The following is a 16,936-nucleotide window of genomic DNA, read 5'->3' on the forward strand; positions in this document are numbered from 1 at the left end:
GAAGAGAGACCAGCAAAGGGCCATGAGGATGATGGAATGGAGCAACTCTCCCAGGAGGAAACGCTGAGAGAGCTGGGGTTGTTCAGCCTGGAGAAAAGAAGGCTCAGGGAAGATCTGTTAATGTCTACAAATACCTGAAGGGAGAGTGCAAAGAGGACAGAGCCAGGCTCTCCTCAGTGGTGCCCAGTGACAGGACCAGAGGGAACAGGCACAAACTGAAACACAAGAGGTTCTCTCTGAACATCAGGAAACACTTTTTCACTGTGAGGGTGACCAAGCACTGGCACAGGTTGCCCAGCGAGGTTGTGGAGTCTCCCTCCTTGGAGATATTCAAAAGCCGCAGGGACATGGTCCTGGGCAACTAGCTCTTGGCAGCCCTTCTTGAGCAGGGGGTTGGACCAGATGACCTCCAGAGGTCCTTGCCAACCTCAACCCTTCTGTGGTTCTGTGATACTTGCTTAGTTATTTAGAGTATCAGTTACTAAGAATTAGTGGAAATTAGAAGCATTGAGGTATTGACTCAATGTATCCACCAGATGGCAGAAACCAGCTGAGGCCCAGGCCTTTGCAAGCTCTTACTATTAATGAAAAAATGCTGGACTACAATATTTACAAAGGACGCGTATACTGCTTGTCAAAGAACTGGGAAATTCTACTCTCTAAAAGTCGCTGTAAAAACGCTTAACTATTAGTTTGATTTTGAAATTATGATCTTGGTAAAAGGAGAAGGTTTGATTGGGATGAACAAGGAAGAAGAAAAAAACTATTTGTTACTAATCATTAATTTGATCTTTTGTTTTTTTGAACACCGCTAAGCATATTTCCATTAAAATCAGATTTAAAAAAAAATGATTGAACTTAAAAGAAATATTTAACAGAGCTATTGAAGATAAAGGAGTAAGTAATTTCAAGTCTGCATTAGAAAACCAGGAATCTTTTTAATGTCCTAGGGAATTAGACACTTGCGAAGGCTTCCCTGTGCCACAGTTATTATCCAGACAAACCATTCTTGTCCTTACTCTTTTCTGAGTCCTCAATGTATCTGGATCTGCATGAGTTCCTTCACTGTTACTGTACTATATGCATGTCCATAAACCTCTGCATCACGTTTCTTTCCCAGAGATCAAGCATTTGTCCACTTGAAATCTTTCAGGGGCTCAACTCAGTAAGCACCCTTAGTGCACTCTCCTGATGTGCTGTTCAGCTGGGGTCCTCAAAATGTGGAAGCAGCTGCCTCCAGACAATGGAGGCAATGTTCACTCCATTACACCATACGCTAGCAAGCAGAGCAGTCATCAAAAACATACAAGACAGATTCAGTTACCCTGCTGGATGTGATCTGGACCCACTGCTGTGAAAATATTGCCCAGAAGTAGCTGCTGCCCTCAGAAGGTGCCTATAAACAGGCCCCTGACATATGAAGCAGTCATTAGATAAAAATCATAAATAACACTCCCCAAGGAATGTTCTGACTACCAGAGAACAAGAACCTGCTTCCTCTTTATAGTTGAAATAATCCTGAAAAATCTTTTTGGGTGACAAACTTTTGTAGAAGAACAGAGAACACTCTCTACTCCACCACCCAAAACTCAGTGGTGATCTTCTAGGCCTAACCCTGCTTCCCTAAGCCTTGCTGCATGCCCAGGACCCTACCTGATCACTGCTGACCACCAAAGACTGTTCTACTCCAAACCCCGAGCTCCAGTGCTGCTTCAACAGAGGCACACTCATACTTCCTCTCTGGAAATACCTAAGAATGTGATAATTAGTTAACTGGCAAGGCTTCCGAGTGCAACACTGCTGAGTAAAGTCGTTTTCCGGTTACTCTTCATTCAAACCAGGTCAAGGTAACAGGCAAATAAAGTTATTTACACACAACTCCCAAAACAGACAGTACTGGTAAACAGGCAACCACACTAAAAATCTATGTACCCTAAGATAAAAGTGGAAGAGTTCATTTTTCTCTAGCTGATTTGCTATGGCCTTTTTATCAACTGTGACCAGTAGGACTCTGTTTTCTGTCTGGATTACACCTGAAGTTGCATCTATGAGAAAGAGAATGCCTCTCAGTGGACCATGATAGCTCTGAGAGCCACTCTCTCCTTCAAAATCCTCAGCTGGATGAATCAGATTAGTTTCAGAGTGAAAGCCTAAATTAATACAATTTGGGAGACAGTTGTGCCATTTTTCTACACTGAAATACAATGTGGTTTACTTTATACTTATGTAAATGTCCACATTTAGTTTTTGGCTCAAGTTTCATGTTCTGTACCTGTCTGCTTGCCCCAACAAGGGGTAAAGTTCTCACTCTTTGGTAACTCAGTCTGTGTGTTTAAGTAATGGAGAATCTTTTTAACCAACATTTGCATTTAATTTCACTCTGTACATGAACATACTTGATACAAATTCTAAATAGCATGAATATACGTAGGCTGCTGGGCACAGTAATAATTAACCACTTTCGAATGACAAGAGGTTGCTGTTGATTAATGTCCAACAACTCTCATCCAAGGACTCTTCAAAAAGAGCTCCCATTATTAGAACACTTCAGCACGATGCAGGAGATGTGATTTGCATCTCCCAAGCAAAGGAAGGTATTTAATTTCAGTTTCAAACATCTAGATGAATGCTTCAGCAATTCCTTGGTTTTAAAAATTGTTTTAAACCCTGCCTTGAAAACAAGACGCTAGAATTGAAAATGAGCAAAGATATATCTCCATACCTCTGAACAACAGCTAGATTTACAGCAGAACAGTGTTCTACTACTTCCTAGTGACTACAAAAGACTCCCCTCTCAAGAGTGACAGACTGGGCTTTTCAGCATTACCTACACTTAAAGAGCTTAAGATGGGATTCAAGATTCCCCTTAAACCTTAACTATTGCAATATCAGCTTTTAGGTGCTTACCTCCCTCCTTTGATCTAATTCAAAACATTTCTTCTTGCCTAAATCTCATTTCTAGAGAAGAGGATATTTAACTGTCAAGGCATTCAACCACTTATTTTCATCAATCAGTACAATGAACTACCCAAGATTATCTCCCTTTCTGACACTGCTCACAAGAGAAAGCAAAGTAGGGAGATATCAGTGCTGCAGAAGATCATAAGTACTCCCACAACACATGTGGCCATCTGACACAGCAATGAAACAAGAGCCTTTGTCACCAAAAGCCTAAACTGTGAGTTCCCTACCACTGGCAAGTCTTGTTACAGCATCTCTTTTACCACATGCATCACAGAATAGAATAATCTGAATGCTTGCAGAATTCATGGGTCTTTTGTGGGTTATTTTTTTAAGGCAGGAGAATGAAAAACTAACGCCTGAAAAAAACTGTGAATGAAGAAATATTACATTGCCTCCGTTACCTCTTACTCCTCTGTTCTCTGCTGTTCGTGACTCGGGTTCACCTTGAGTACCCAGCATAATTGCATAGAGTTCTAACTGGTTATGCCTGTGTAATGTTGCTGGTGGCCCTAAAATTTACATGTGACTGGCAGCATTATATGAAGCCTGTGCGATTTTGTAATTGTACCTTAAGATCTGATCTGGCTTGCAAAACCTGTAGCTGCACATACACACACACACAAATTGTCTGCCTTCTTTCTTTCTTTGATTCTGCATTGTCCTTCCAAATCATGCTAAAACATGCTATGTTTTCCAAATAATTTACCCATGTTGATTTCACCGAGGTCTATGTTACAAAACACATGCCAGGGTAATTAGAACAGTATCTATCTACATAATGAGTGCAAGCTCCTAATGTAACTGCATTTATAATTAAGGTGGTATAGGTTATTTGCTAAGCACTTTGTCAGTTCACCTCGGCTTGTCTGTATGAGAGATTCACACTGCAGAAACTACTTCAGTTGAAATGAATTAGGGTTACATGGGAAAGTAACATGTATGTTTTAGTCTAACAGAGGGAGAAACTTCTGGGTTTTCTTCAGCTGTGCTATTTGCTGTGTTAAAAATGGGAAACGCTCCATTTTAAGAGTATGTATTACTAGGTCATTCAGTATGGAGTTATGTTAACATTTGTTATACGGAACTTGTGGTCTGGTTGGGATGCTTAATAGTACACAAGAACTGTAAATATTAAAAATTAATTTGGATAACTGTGTTTTAAACTTGCTGCAGGGCTCCTGGTTCTTTGTTCAGCGTTTTTGCACAGGAAGAAGACGAACGTGACAGGGGAAAAGATAAAAAAGAAGAGATGGGAGAAGACAGCGACATTTAGACAAAATCAGATTGTGTAGAAGTACACAAGAAAAAGAGCAGTTTAACACCTTTTCTCTCTCAAAACAATTTCAACCCACTTCCTACTAGCAAAGAGAAAGTGTTTAGAAAGTTGCTAGAGGTCAAAAAGAGCACCTGCCATCGCAGGTGGCAGTAAGGGGGAGGACAGACAACTTTGTGCGGCTGCACCTGCTCAGCAGCATGGCCATGCCTTATTGCCCACTTGGGTTTATGACCCCATCTACCACAGCCTACTGAGAGCAATAAATCTGTGACCCGGGCCAAATTCAGAAGTCGGATGAAGGGATGGGAAATACGAGAGAGGGGAGTTGACACTCCGGCCCCTCAGCGTCCCCTGGGGCGCGTTACGGACAGCAGGACCCGCACGGGAGATGGAGACTCCCTCTCCCCACAGACTTCACCGCAACGTGCCCACCGCCCGAGGCCGCCCGGCTCCCGCTGCTGCGGCTCCGGCTACGAAACCAGGGCCGAGGGCTCGGCCTGAGGAGAAGGCCGGCTACCTCCCGGCGCGCGTCGGGGCCCAGCTCCTGCTGAGGGGATCGCAGCCCCCCGGCGCTGCATCCGGGGCGGCTGCGGGAGGAACCGGGGAGCCCCGCTCTTCATGCTAAGGGAAAAGCTACGTGCCTTCCGCGCATACGCTGCCGCCGGGAAACCTCTCGGGCTGCGCCGCGCTCAGGCCCTCGGCTCTTCCCCCACCTCCAGAGCGCTTGGAACGGCCCAGGGCAGGCGGCGTCCGTGCCTCGACGCTGGGCGATACCATCTCATGGGAGGGGGAAGCCTAACGGCAGAAAGGGGTTTGCCCGGCAGTGGTACGCTCCCTGCTAGGCCGGGTGCCCGAAGGACTCCGCCTAGTGTTTGCCTGCTCCCCCCCGCGGTAAGTGGGAGAGGCGAGGCGTCTCCTCGGCGCATGCGCGGTGTGGGACGGCGCTGGGTGTCAGCGGGGATGGAGGAGATGGCGGAGCCGGGCGGCGGCCGGACAGGCGCTGGGGCGGCAGCGATGGCGGAGGGCGACAGCGTCGCCGGAGAGGAGGCGGCCGCCACCGCCGCGCCTGCACCGCCGCGCTCCCCTGCGGTGGCCGTTGGGGGCGAGGGCGGCGGGGCGAAGCCGCTGAGCGCGGCGGAGTACGCGCGGCGGGTGCACCAGTGGCTGTGGGACTCGTACTGCGGGTACCTCAGCTGGCAGGGCTGCCTGCCCGCCCTCCTCGCCGCCTCCGCCGCCGCCGGCACCCCTCGCGTCGCCGCGCCGCCGCCGCCCCCTCCTCCCTCCCCGCCGCCGGGGGCGGCCGCCGCTGCCGCCTACTACAGCCCCTTCTACCTTTTCCCTCCGGCGCCAGCCCACACGGCCGCCGCCACTGGGCCGGGGCCCCGCACCGCGGCTGCCGCCGCCGCCCCGGCTTGGCCGGGAGCGGCGGGCAGGTTGACCCCCGCGTCCAGGGCGGCCTCCAGCAGCGCCGCCGGCACCAGCGGCAGCGGCGCCCCCAGGGAGACGGGGCGGCCGGCGGGTGAGTGGGGGTCGGGGGCCGGTGTGGGTCGCTTGGCGTGGGGGCGGAAAGGGGGCGGCCCCTCGGCACGCCCGTGGGGAGGCGGCTGGCAGTGGCCGGGGGCCTGGTTCGCCGCCGCCGTGCGGGAAGGTCGGGGGGCCGGGAGCGGAGGCCTCGTCCCCGCAGCTCCTTCGGCCTCCGCCGCGGTTTTGGGAAGCGGTGTCTGGGGAAGGAAGCTGCGGGGGGAGGGTGGTCACCGCGCTTGTGCGGGCTGCAGATCCGGGCGTGGGGCTCTGCCTCGCAAGAGGCGGCAGCCCAGACACCGAGTGTGTCAGTCCAGACCTTCAGTCCGTAAGCAGGTTTTGAGAGGGTTAACTTGCCTGCGCGGCTGATAATTGGAGTGCTTGTAAGGTGTTTGCATGTATGTGAAGGAGTTTATTTTTCCCCAGGAAACTTAACTCTCGGGGTCGCAGGCTTGTAATGCAGCTAGCTTTATAAGTAGCCCGTTTGGATGATGTAAACTAACTTCGTTGGTCTTAGTGGGCTCTTGGTGCTCAAATAATATCATGCAGTGAAATTGAAGCAGGGAACGAAAAACTCACTCGCGTTCAACAAGTGAAGGTCAGGACCTGGGATAAACAGAAGTCTGTTATGGCTGTAGATATTGAAGACCGTGCATAGTGCTGCTGCTGTTTATTTTTGCTCGAGAGTAAGGCAAACTCGGTCTGACCGCATCAGGGATAAAACCTTGAGCACACAAACATTTCTTAATGAGTCAAGGAGCGCCTGGGTGACTGACATGCCCTCAGTGTTTGGTAGCACCTTGAGTAATGGTAGAAACCTGTGGAGCGGAACACTGCGAAAGGACTTTGGAGGAAAGCCAGATCTTTCTTTCTGCAGGGCAAAGTACAGCATTACTGATCTGTAGCATTATTTATAAGCTCGGTGGCTGGGTGTGAGGGGAGGATGGTTTTGGTTGCTTCATCTTTCTTTTGAAGGGAAGGGAATCTAGCTTCTGAACTTGCTTCTTCCTTGTGGTTTTGAGCAGATGTTGTTTAAACAAGGCTGTAACACAAGGTCGTGTTTTCTTTAATTGTGCCCCAATTCTGAGTTATAGATTACTTATAAACAGATACTGCCAGTCATTGAAAAACAGGATATGGACAAAGACTAGACTGGAATGATTCTTAGGTTTTTACCTAGTTCTTCAGGAACTAATTCCCGTAGGTTAAAGGTAATTTATGGCATAAAAAGCACTTAATGCTGGGGAACGTGGTTATTCTGAATGGTAAATACTGTTGCAACACCCAGCCTTCTTAAGGGAGCTCTGTATGTGGTATAGTGATACGATACAATTATAAACATAGGCTGTTGTGCCGGTGCTTTGGCTCCAGATTGCAGGTGGATATGTCCGGAACAGCTAAAGCGATTACAGCTCCTTTTTTGCTGCTGGAGATTATTGCCCACATGGCAGGCTTGGCAGGGCGGATCGTGTATCTGTCCCTACGCCGCTGCAGTTTACTAGCCCAGCCTGCTTACGTAAGCTGAAATAAGTGACAGTTTATGCTAATGTTGCAGATTTTAAACTAGGATGTCAAAAAGTGGAATTGGTAGCTGCCTCTTCCAGTTCAGTCTGCCTGCTGGGTGTGTGTCGAAGCACCAATAGCAGCAGCATCCTGGGCAGCAGCAGGCTCTTTATGGATGGTCATTGTGATTTAAGAGGCTTCCTCCTCTCACCCCTCCCTGCCTTACTGCAGGAGATTATTCCTCTTGTACTGGGAACAGGAGAGTGAAAAGTGTGCTCAAGTCTCAGCTGCTCTGCCTGGCTGACTAGTGCAAACCTGTCGTTATTGCTAGTTTAATGTAAGATCCTAGACTTCGAGCTGAGATGGATGCGTGTTGCATTTGGCTGTCTCTGACATACAAATAGTAGCCCCTGGCAAAATAGTGGAATTTTGAAAGGAGGAACATGTCAAATCACTGCAGTGGAACCGCACTAGTGTGAGGGTTGCCAAGGTTTCTTAATGTAATGGAGTTTAACATAATTTGAGTACTTATTTTCTTAGCCCCATTTAGCTTCTTCATTACTCAGTCGTTGAGTCTAATGTATTAAAACGAAACTGTGCTACTGACTTCAGCAAATGTGTTCCTTTTAACAGGGCAAATGAACAGTCTTTATCTGGCGCTGTATGCTGAAGCCAGGATTGGGGAGGCTGGCTATGCTCCCTTCTGCCTTAGTTGAAGAATGTTTAATTAGAATTTAGTTGACAACTTTAGATGTGCTGTGACAATGAGAATTGAATCCATTTTAGTATTATTTATGTAACAGTGGTGCTACTCGATAGTATCAGTGCAGAGTTATTAGTGAAACAGGTATGGAATAAATAAACTGAGGTGCATTAAATAAGGACTTGCTCTTACCTAATCACTGCTTGATTATTCTTGCCCCATTTAAAAAGCACCTAAGTGCCATGGGCTTTCAGCTTCGCTTGCACAGCTTGTGAGACCAGGACTGGCATTATCACTCTCAGCAGTTGAACTGTGGAGGCTTATTCTAAGTAAAATTTGATGATATTTTTTCAGAATGGAGAGGTGAATGATTCCCCTTTCCTTTTCTCCTTTCCCTATGCATGAGGGTTGGCATTCTCAGAAACACTAACAAACACAGTCACTATTTTCCATGAGTTAGATCTAGCGGTACTTGGGTATTTCTAAATGAAGTCTTGATGCAAGTCCTTGCTGGTTTCACGTGAGTAGTCATGTTTTTTGTTTGGGAAATAAAGAGGGGTAGATGGGTTCAGATGAAATTATTTTCCAACACTATTTCTTGGAAACTTTCTAAGATACTCTGTAATATTTTCTTTGCTTTAATCATCTGAGGTACCTTAGCAACAAAAACTTGTAACTGTGACTACTTATTTTGCCCCCATTTGCACTTGGTCAACTAAATAGGAGAAATGTGTTACATTTCTGGCTTGTGGTAGGGCAACAAACTGCATTTTATTATAATAGCATGTCTATAGGAATGTTTATGCCAGGTATGACTAGTATTTTCATCTGCTTCTATTTTTGAGTCTGATTTGCCAAAGAATAGTCTGTGTTTTACTTTTAGAGAGCTGGTACCTAGTACATACGGAAGCCTTGCTGATAAGCAATAGAAAGGTTGTGGTAGATCTAAGATCTAATTTTCCTTTTTTCCTTTTACTTGAGCTCTCAGATTTACTGAAATCTTTCTCTATGAAGGTGTTCTAAACAAAAGAACACAAAAATTGATACATCTTCAAAGTACTTCAGTTCTTTAGTGGGGTGGGACTTTGCTTGTAATGCTAATTATGAGTGGACTCAGAGTTCTGAAAGTTTGATTTAGTTTAAGAAGTTTCTTATAACTTGATTTAAATAAATCAGATCACTTTTTATTCATACACTTTTAGAAGTTTTCTCGAAGATGTGACCTGAGATCAAGGTCTTGATAATGTTCTTGCAGTGACGTTAATGTGAAATGTTCTTAGATGATAGTGTTAACGTTGTGTTAGTGCAGTAAAATCTGGGTAATGTTAACTATTTCTGTTACAGGTCGGGAGTTCATTATCCCTTCGCTGGCACACAGGTTCATAGCCGAGATGGTGGACTTTTTTATTCTGTTCTTTATAAAGGCAACCATTGTTTTAAGTATTATGCACCTCAGTGGAATAAAGTAAGTTGAATACTTTAAAGCTTTATTGTATACAGCATTAAGCTCTTCATGCTCTTTGAGGTGTCATGATGTATATATGGTATGCTTATGAATATGCTGGCACTTAGTAACTGTCAAAAGTTGAGGAAAAAGCACCACTAGGTTAACCTCTTTTTAAACACTTTCTAATTTGGGGTCAGCTGATGGAAACAAAGAATTTGTTCATAGGCTCACAAACGCCTTCCTAAGGATATATTAGACTTGCAGTCTTATTTTTGGGAGGCAATAGCAAGATTTTTTAAAAGTCCTCTAAAAATTTCAAAGGAAAAACATTGACAAATTTGTTTTTTAAACAGCGTTTAAAAATGTACTGGATCTGGCTGGGATGGAGTTAACTTTCTTCATAGCATCTCCTGTGGTGCTGTGTTTTAGATTTGTGGCCAAAATAATGCTAACCCACAACAAAAAAATTACTTCAGATCCTGCACGTCAGATATGTGCGTACTTTCAAAATACAGCCTGATTGCTAGGAATGCTACCATGCTGCAGTCTTTACTGGGCATAAGTTGGGTTTCTTAAAAAGTATGATTAAGCATCGCCTGTATCAGCTATACACTAGACTGAAAGATTCTTCATTTCACATTTTATATTCAGATGTAATAATTTACCTCAACGGCTGTTTCTTTTTTTATCTCCTGCTTTAACTGTAGGTATTTTATTCCGTAGCTCATTTAGTTCCTCTGCTTTGGGTTGGTGTAATCAAATATTTCAGATAAGAGTTTGGTGCAGTCAGTAAATCCATTACTGTACAAACACACTTCAGAATCCAAGTTTTCTGCTAAAGAACCTTCCAAATGTTGACTGACTGTAAACTGATACTATGCAGATAACATCTTTCAGACACCTTAAACTGCTGCTTGAAAGGTGTGTGGAAGAGAGTCAAATCCAAAGCAATAAATATGTCAATGTAAAGGATCAGTGGTTTTTGTTCAGATAAGCATGCAATTAAAATGCCAAACTCTCAGTTCTGTTCAGTTGCCAAAACCTCAAACTCTAACCCAACAGCTTGTATTTCCGTCTTGCTTTAAGTAGCCTGACAATGGTAGAAAACGAAGTACAGGAAAGATGGGGACCAACTGTATGTATATTGTTTCTGTAAAGTAGCGAAGGTAATGGAAAGAGAGAGAATCTTTTTGAATTAATTTACAGTATATTCAATATCACTACTTTTGCAAAAGCCAGTAAGTTGCTTGCAGGTAACTCCAGAGAAACATTTGCTAGTGAGATGTGGTGTGGCTGAGTTTAGGCTGAGGAGTTGTCATAAAAAAAATACATCCTCACAGGCTCAGGACAGAGCCTTCAGGCCAGGCTTGTATTGAAGGGAAACACAGGTTGTGCCACACTATTTTCTTAATTCCTTATCTTTCCAATCCTAAAGTGTGAATAAAAAGGAGGGCAGGTAGTACAAAGATAGATGGGACTGTTTCGAAGTAGAACTGCACATTTCTCTGTGACTAGTAATTCTCACTTAGATGTGTGAGTGAAAATCATAGAATAGTTTGGGTTAGAAGAGACCTTAAAAGGTCATCTAGTCCAGCCCCCCTGCAACGAGCAGGGACATCTTCAATGTATCTCAGGTTACTCAGAGCCCCATCCAACCTGACCTTGAATGTTTCCAGGGATGGGACATCTGCCACCTCTCTGGGCAACCTGTTACAGTGTCTCACCACCCTCATAAGTAGAGAATTTCTTCCTTCTGTCTAGTCTAAATCTACTTTCTTTGAGTTTAAAACCATTAACCCTTGTCCTATTGCAACAGGCCCAGCTAAAAAGTTTGTTCCCATCTTTTTTCTAAGCCCCTCTTAAGTACTGGAAGGCTGCTGTAAGGTCTCCCCGGAGCCTTCTCTTCTCCAGGCTGAACAACCCCAACTCTCTCAGCCTGTCCTCACAGGGGAGGTGCTCCAGGCCTCTGATTGTTTTTGTGACCCTCCTCTGGACCTGCTCCAGCAGGTCCGTGTCCTTCCTTTGCTGAGGGCCGCGGAGCTGGACGCAGTATTCCAGGTGGGGTCTCACCAGAGCAGAGCAACCTGCTGGCCACGCTTCTTTTGATGCAGCCCCGGATACGGTTGGCCTCTTGAGCTGTGAGCGCACATTGTCGTCTCATGTCCAGCTTTTCATCTGCCAGTACCCCTGGGTCTTCTGTGCAGGGCTGCTCTCAGTCCCTTCATTCCCCAGCCTGTTGGGGTAATGCAACTGAGGGTTGCCCTGACCCAGGTGCAGGACCTTGCACTTGGCCTTGTGAGCCTCATAAGGTTCACATGGACCCACTTCTTGAGCTTGTCCAGGTCCCTCTGGATGACATCCCATCCCTCAGGTGTGTCAACTGCACTGCTCAGCTTAGTGTTGTCTGCAAACCTGCTGAGGGTGCACTTGGTGCCACTGTCTATGTCATTGATGAAAATATTAAACAATACCAGTCCCCATACTGACCCCTGAGGGACACCGCTCGTCACTGATCTCCATCTGGACATTGAGCCATTGACCAGTAACCCTCTGGATGCGACCATCCAGCCAATTCCTCATTCACCAAACAGTCCACCCGTCAAACCCAAGGAAGTTGTGGGGGACTGTGTCAGAGGCCTTACAGAAGATAGATAGACAAATGACATTCATAGCTCTTGCCTTGTCCACTGATATAGTTACTCCATCCTAGAAGGGCACTAGGTTGGTCAGGCAGGACTTGCCCTTGGTGAAGCCGTGCTGGCTGTCTTGAATCACTTCCCTGTCCTCCATGTGCTTTAGCATAGCTTCTAGGATGATCTGTTCCATGATCTTCCAAGGCACAGAGGTGAGGCTGACAGGTAAAAGTGTGTGCAATGTTTCCCTTTTTCCAGTCACCGGGGACTTCACCCGACTGCTGTAACTTTTCAAATATCATGGAGTGGCTTGGCAACTACATCAGCCAATTCCCTTAGGACTCTGGGATGCATCTGGGGACATTAAGTCCCATAGCTTTACCTCTGTTCAGGTTCCTCAGGTGGTCACAAACCTGATCTTTTCTTACAGTCCTTGCCTAAATACATGTTGCAAGTATGTCCATTCCAGGTATCAGATAAGAATGTTAAATCTGTAACGTTTATCTTGTGAAAATATGCAGTTGCCACTTGCTGTCTTTGATAGGGTAAACGGCTGAAGGTTTCAGTTGCTTTAAGTTATAAACTTCCTCTGGCATACCGAAGTGTCTGTCTTTAGACGAGTACTGTGAGCAGTAAAGACTAGTGAGAGTGAGGAACCCTGATCATGCAAGGGAGGACAGCTCTCCCTTGCATTTAGAGAGACGAGTGCCGCCTTTTATTTTTCCTTGAGAGTTCCTATAAGAAGACTTAGATGACTTCCATTTATGTAGAGTTAGATTACACGTAGAATCTCTTGTTTATCTCCCAAGAAGCGCGAGAATTTTCAGAACAATTTTGCAGCTCGCTACCCAGGGACACCATTGTGCAAAAGTGGTAATAAAGAATGATCTTTTCATAATGAAAAAGACAAAACAAACTAGGCAGCAACTCAGAAGGAAACCTAGTGTTCTGAATTTTAATGGCCTGTTTAGTATCGGAGAAGCCAAGGAGCTTTTGTTCTTCGACTAATACCAGAACTGAAGGAATGAATTCTAGTGTTAAAGGGGTAACATTGGTATCGGGAGAAAGGTGGTTTTAAAATTCAGTCTTATTTTATACAGGGATATCTCCAAATTTGCCATGCATTACATAATAGAAGAAATAGATGAAGATACGTCCATGGAAGATTTGCAGAAAATGATGATAGTAGCTCTCATCTACAGGTTGTTGGTCTGCTTCTATGAGGTAACTACTCATAAACATTAACTTCTGTAATCGATAGTTGTCAGTTGTCGAATAAATGTTGAAAAAAATTCTGCCACCATTGGCCTATAAGGTAAATCCTCTTTACAGTATTTTGGATTATGTTGAATCTTATGACGGTCACATAGTTTTGATGAAAACCAAGTTTGCTCGACCAGTAAACAACACGCTGTTGTGTGGAACTGAAATAACTTTTCTTTTACAGATAATCTGTATTTGGGGAGCAGGTGGAGCAACCCCAGGGAAATTCTTGCTTGGACTGCGCGTTGTGACATGCGATACATCTGTACTTATTGCGCCCAGCCGTGTGTTAGTCATTCCATCTTCTAATGTCAGTATGACAACGTAAGTGCTCTTAGCTCAGTCTCGTTGCTTTCAGGTTAACAGTGTGGAAAGCCTGTGATTTGGAAGGAAATACACCATTTCTTTATTAGTGGCCTTTGCAATAATTAGATTGCAAGAGCTATTGTTAGATTCTGTGAACTAAGAATAAAATAGCAATTATTCAATCATGTGAACGTTTTTCAGGCTAGCCGATAAAACAGTCTCCTCTGAACTCTGGAGATGGATTTTTCTGCTGTGTAAAACTGAGGCACTAAACTTGAAAGTAAACTACCTACTAATTTAAGCAGAAAAGTGAAAATACGGCACTGAACGTTTTATTCTCATTTCAGGTCCACAATACGAGCTTTGATCAAGAATTTTTCTATTGCTTCATTTTTTCCTGCATTTATTACACTGCTGTTTTTCCAGCATAACAGAACAGCCTATGATATTGTAGCAGGGACTATTGTGGTAAGAAGAAACGGAGTCAGATGATACCAAAAGATGAGGTTTCCAGACTGGTTTTGAACATCCCCTCCCACCCCCAGTGAACAAAGACCTACCCCAAAACTGAGATTGAGGTGTCTATCCGAATCTTTTGCCCAAATGAAATGGGAACTGATTCAGAAGCTAAAGAAAATGTTTTACTCCGGTATGATGCCAGCAGCTACCTTCAAAGCATTGGAGTTTTCATAAATGCCAAAGAAGTTTGAGAGAAAAAATACGTATTAAATCTGGAAGTATTAACATCCGATTGGTGAGAAGGAAAGTGGTTGTATTAACTGCAGAAAGGAGCTGTTCTGCTCGTCAGTCTGCAGAAAGCAGATACCTAGAAATACTCCACCTTAGAAGAAATGTTGCTCCTGCAGTTTTGGATGTTGGCAGGTAACTAGAAAATCAAGTTGTTTTCCAAGCAGTTGCCTAAGTCATATGATAAACTCTGAGAGGAAGAGAACTGCAGTATTAGACAGTAGGGCAAATCATGTTAATTAAATTGCCACGTGTGTAGAAAGAGATGAGCAGTGTTTATCATGTCCTTCCTATTGCTTCACAGATCATATTCCCCTCACCTCTTCAAGTATTTTATCAGAACATTGATGTGAAAAGTTTTTTGCATGCCTGTCTTAAGCATTTCCACTTATTTCACATGTCAGAGCCAATAAAGAGGTGAAGTAAGAGCTGCTTTTTCTCTGGGAAGGGTCTGTTACACTGCAGTGTTAGTGAATTGGCGTGTGTAAATAATTTTGGAGCTGTGAACGGTACAGATCATGCTAATGGAAGGTAACTTTTTTGCTTCTCTTTGGAGTGAAAGCACTTGTCTATTCCTTGCATATAATGCCAAGCAAAACAACTGAATGTGTTTCAGGAGCATGCAGAAAACATTAACTGAAATGTGTTATGGGTGTAAATCTATGGAAGTACAAATACTGGTTATTTTCTCTTTATAATTCTGGCTAATTGTTTGTATATTCAGAATAACTTAAATACTGAATAAAGAAGCCCAGTATTTTGCATGATTACATAGCTTTGATAATTTGTTTATTCTTATCTTGTTAGTATCTTGGGAAAGGAATATAAGCAACAATGTTAATGTTTTATTAAAATTTGAGTAAGAGTTTGGAATTCTATAGCCCAGTTTCTGTGCATTCTTCCCTTAACAATAACTATACCAACTCTGTGGCTGAAGTTCTTACCTTACCTTCAGTTTTGGACGTTGACAATAGAAATGTTTGAGAGCTTGGTTATCTGTCTTCTCTTCTGGTGAAATAACTTGATCAGTAATGTGTTACTGTGCTGCAGTATTTTAGTTTGGTAAGTGGTGGTGTTCTATTTATGCATTCTGTGTATGCGTTCTCATCTTCATTTACAGTGATGTTTTGGGCGGTCTGAATGCAGCACTTCTGAGGCTGTTAGACCACTTGAAGATATTTAGCTGAAACAGAACTTCAGAGATATCACTTAACTGTTCTTTCACAGAATTGCACTGTTGAATTAAGTATTGAAGTTAAAAGCTCAGGCGTGGCAGTCAGCCTGACATAAGCTAAGGCTGTCAGAACTAACTGAAGTCCCTTCTAGGGTGAGTGTTGCCTATTTACAATTTCAGTGTGAGTATAAAAAGAACTTTTGTTCTATTTACTGTAGCCGTGACCTAGAAACTAGGATTCAAGACAGGGGGAGGAAGGGAAAAGCAACACCAGGGACTAAAAGCTTATTCCTGCCAATTCAGGTATAAAGGAAAGCATCTCTTACTCTGTAGAAAAATACCACCCCCTCCTTCCACGGCAGGTAAAGAAGAAAATTACAATTGAAGAACACAGAGCCTGTCCCATGGAAATACATATACATTATACTGTTGTAAACACTAGCTGTTAGTTTCTCTCTTATGCAAGTTCCATTGAAGATGCAGCTTTTTTTCCCCTGTTTGTAGGATGAATATTTGGCAGGTGATAGAGCTAAGGAAAAGAAGTGAGACTTGTGGCATTTCTCTGATTCAGGCATCTGGAAACACATAATTGCATATAATCCCTCCACAGCAACAGTGGCAGGAGGTGACTGTCTGACAGCAGCTTACACATTGCTGACTATTTTCTACTTACAGGAACAGTCATTAGAGCTCTACCCATTTAAGACTCTCATGGAAACAAAAGTTAGCCTTTGTCCTCCTGTCAGGTGTAGTTCATGAGGAGAAGAGTATCTCATTTTGTATTACCAGCACCTGTAGCTGTACAAGTGCTGAGCAGCATTGGGGTGAAGGGCAGAAGCACTGGCAAAAAACCTCAGCAACACAGCTGAAGACATTTAAAGCTTCTGGAATTTATGCAGGTCCTTTCAGTTCTAGCTGTCTCAACCATAAACCGAATGCTGTGGCTTAGCAGAAGTTCAGCTGCGGTTCCCAAATGAACAAGAGCACTTCCTCCCATTTTACTAGAACAATGTTTGTTCTCTACGAAGCTCTTCTAACTGCTACAGAAGTGGAAAAAACCCCAAATTACTCATTTACAATGGGGTGTACTTTCTCCTCTTGTTAGCTTTTTTTTTTTTTCAAATAGCTCTATAAAAATTAACTGCAACCATTGCAGCTAGACAGCTGATGTATAGCTCCAACCTTAAGACAGTGACATTGATGCTCATTTTAGAGGATCTTAAATTAGTTAGAGGTTCTCTGTTAGGAAGGAGAGTTTAAGATCCTCTAAAATGAGCATCAATGTCACTGTCAAAAAGCAGAGGTTGGAGAAAGCCTGTGACATCACTCAACTTGAGTGCATTATCTCATACAGTTACAGCTGCACATGCCTTTGTGGAGAGTTAAAACTGCCAGACAA

The 16,936-nt window shown here is 44.0% G+C and overlaps 1 protein-coding gene across 1 annotated transcript; it reads left to right on the forward strand.

The window, feature by feature from the left end:
• Positions 1–5,164: 5,164 nt before the first annotated feature.
• Positions 5,165–15,243, forward strand: FAM8A1 (family with sequence similarity 8 member A1). The gene is made up of 5 exons (XM_074575886.1): positions 5,165–5,759; positions 9,312–9,432; positions 13,148–13,271; positions 13,495–13,634; positions 13,964–15,243. The coding sequence occupies exons 1-5, from the start codon at positions 5,165–5,167 to the stop codon at positions 14,106–14,108; spliced, it is 1,125 nt and encodes a 374-aa protein (XP_074431987.1). The 3' UTR covers positions 14,109–15,243.
• The last annotated feature ends 1,693 nt before the right edge of the window (positions 15,244–16,936 follow it).

Source organism: Larus michahellis, chromosome 2, assembly GCF_964199755.1.
Source record: "Larus michahellis chromosome 2, bLarMic1.1, whole genome shotgun sequence".
Taxonomy (NCBI): Eukaryota; Metazoa; Chordata; class Aves; order Charadriiformes; family Laridae; genus Larus; species Larus michahellis.

What these genes read in the sequence shown, in the direction of transcription:
- FAM8A1 (XM_074575886.1), top strand. Translation starts at nt 5,165, where the DNA reads ATGCGCGGTGTGGGACGGCGCTGGGTGTCAGCGGGGATGGAGGAGATG. An exon ending in TGTTGGTCTGCTTCTATGAG is followed by an intron (nt 13,272 to 13,494) that starts GTAACTACTCAT and finishes TTTCTTTTACAG; the next exon opens with ATAATCTGTATTTGGGGAGC. An exon ending in TCTAATGTCAGTATGACAAC is followed by an intron (nt 13,635 to 13,963) that starts GTAAGTGCTCTT and finishes TTCTCATTTCAG; the next exon opens with GTCCACAATACGAGCTTTGA.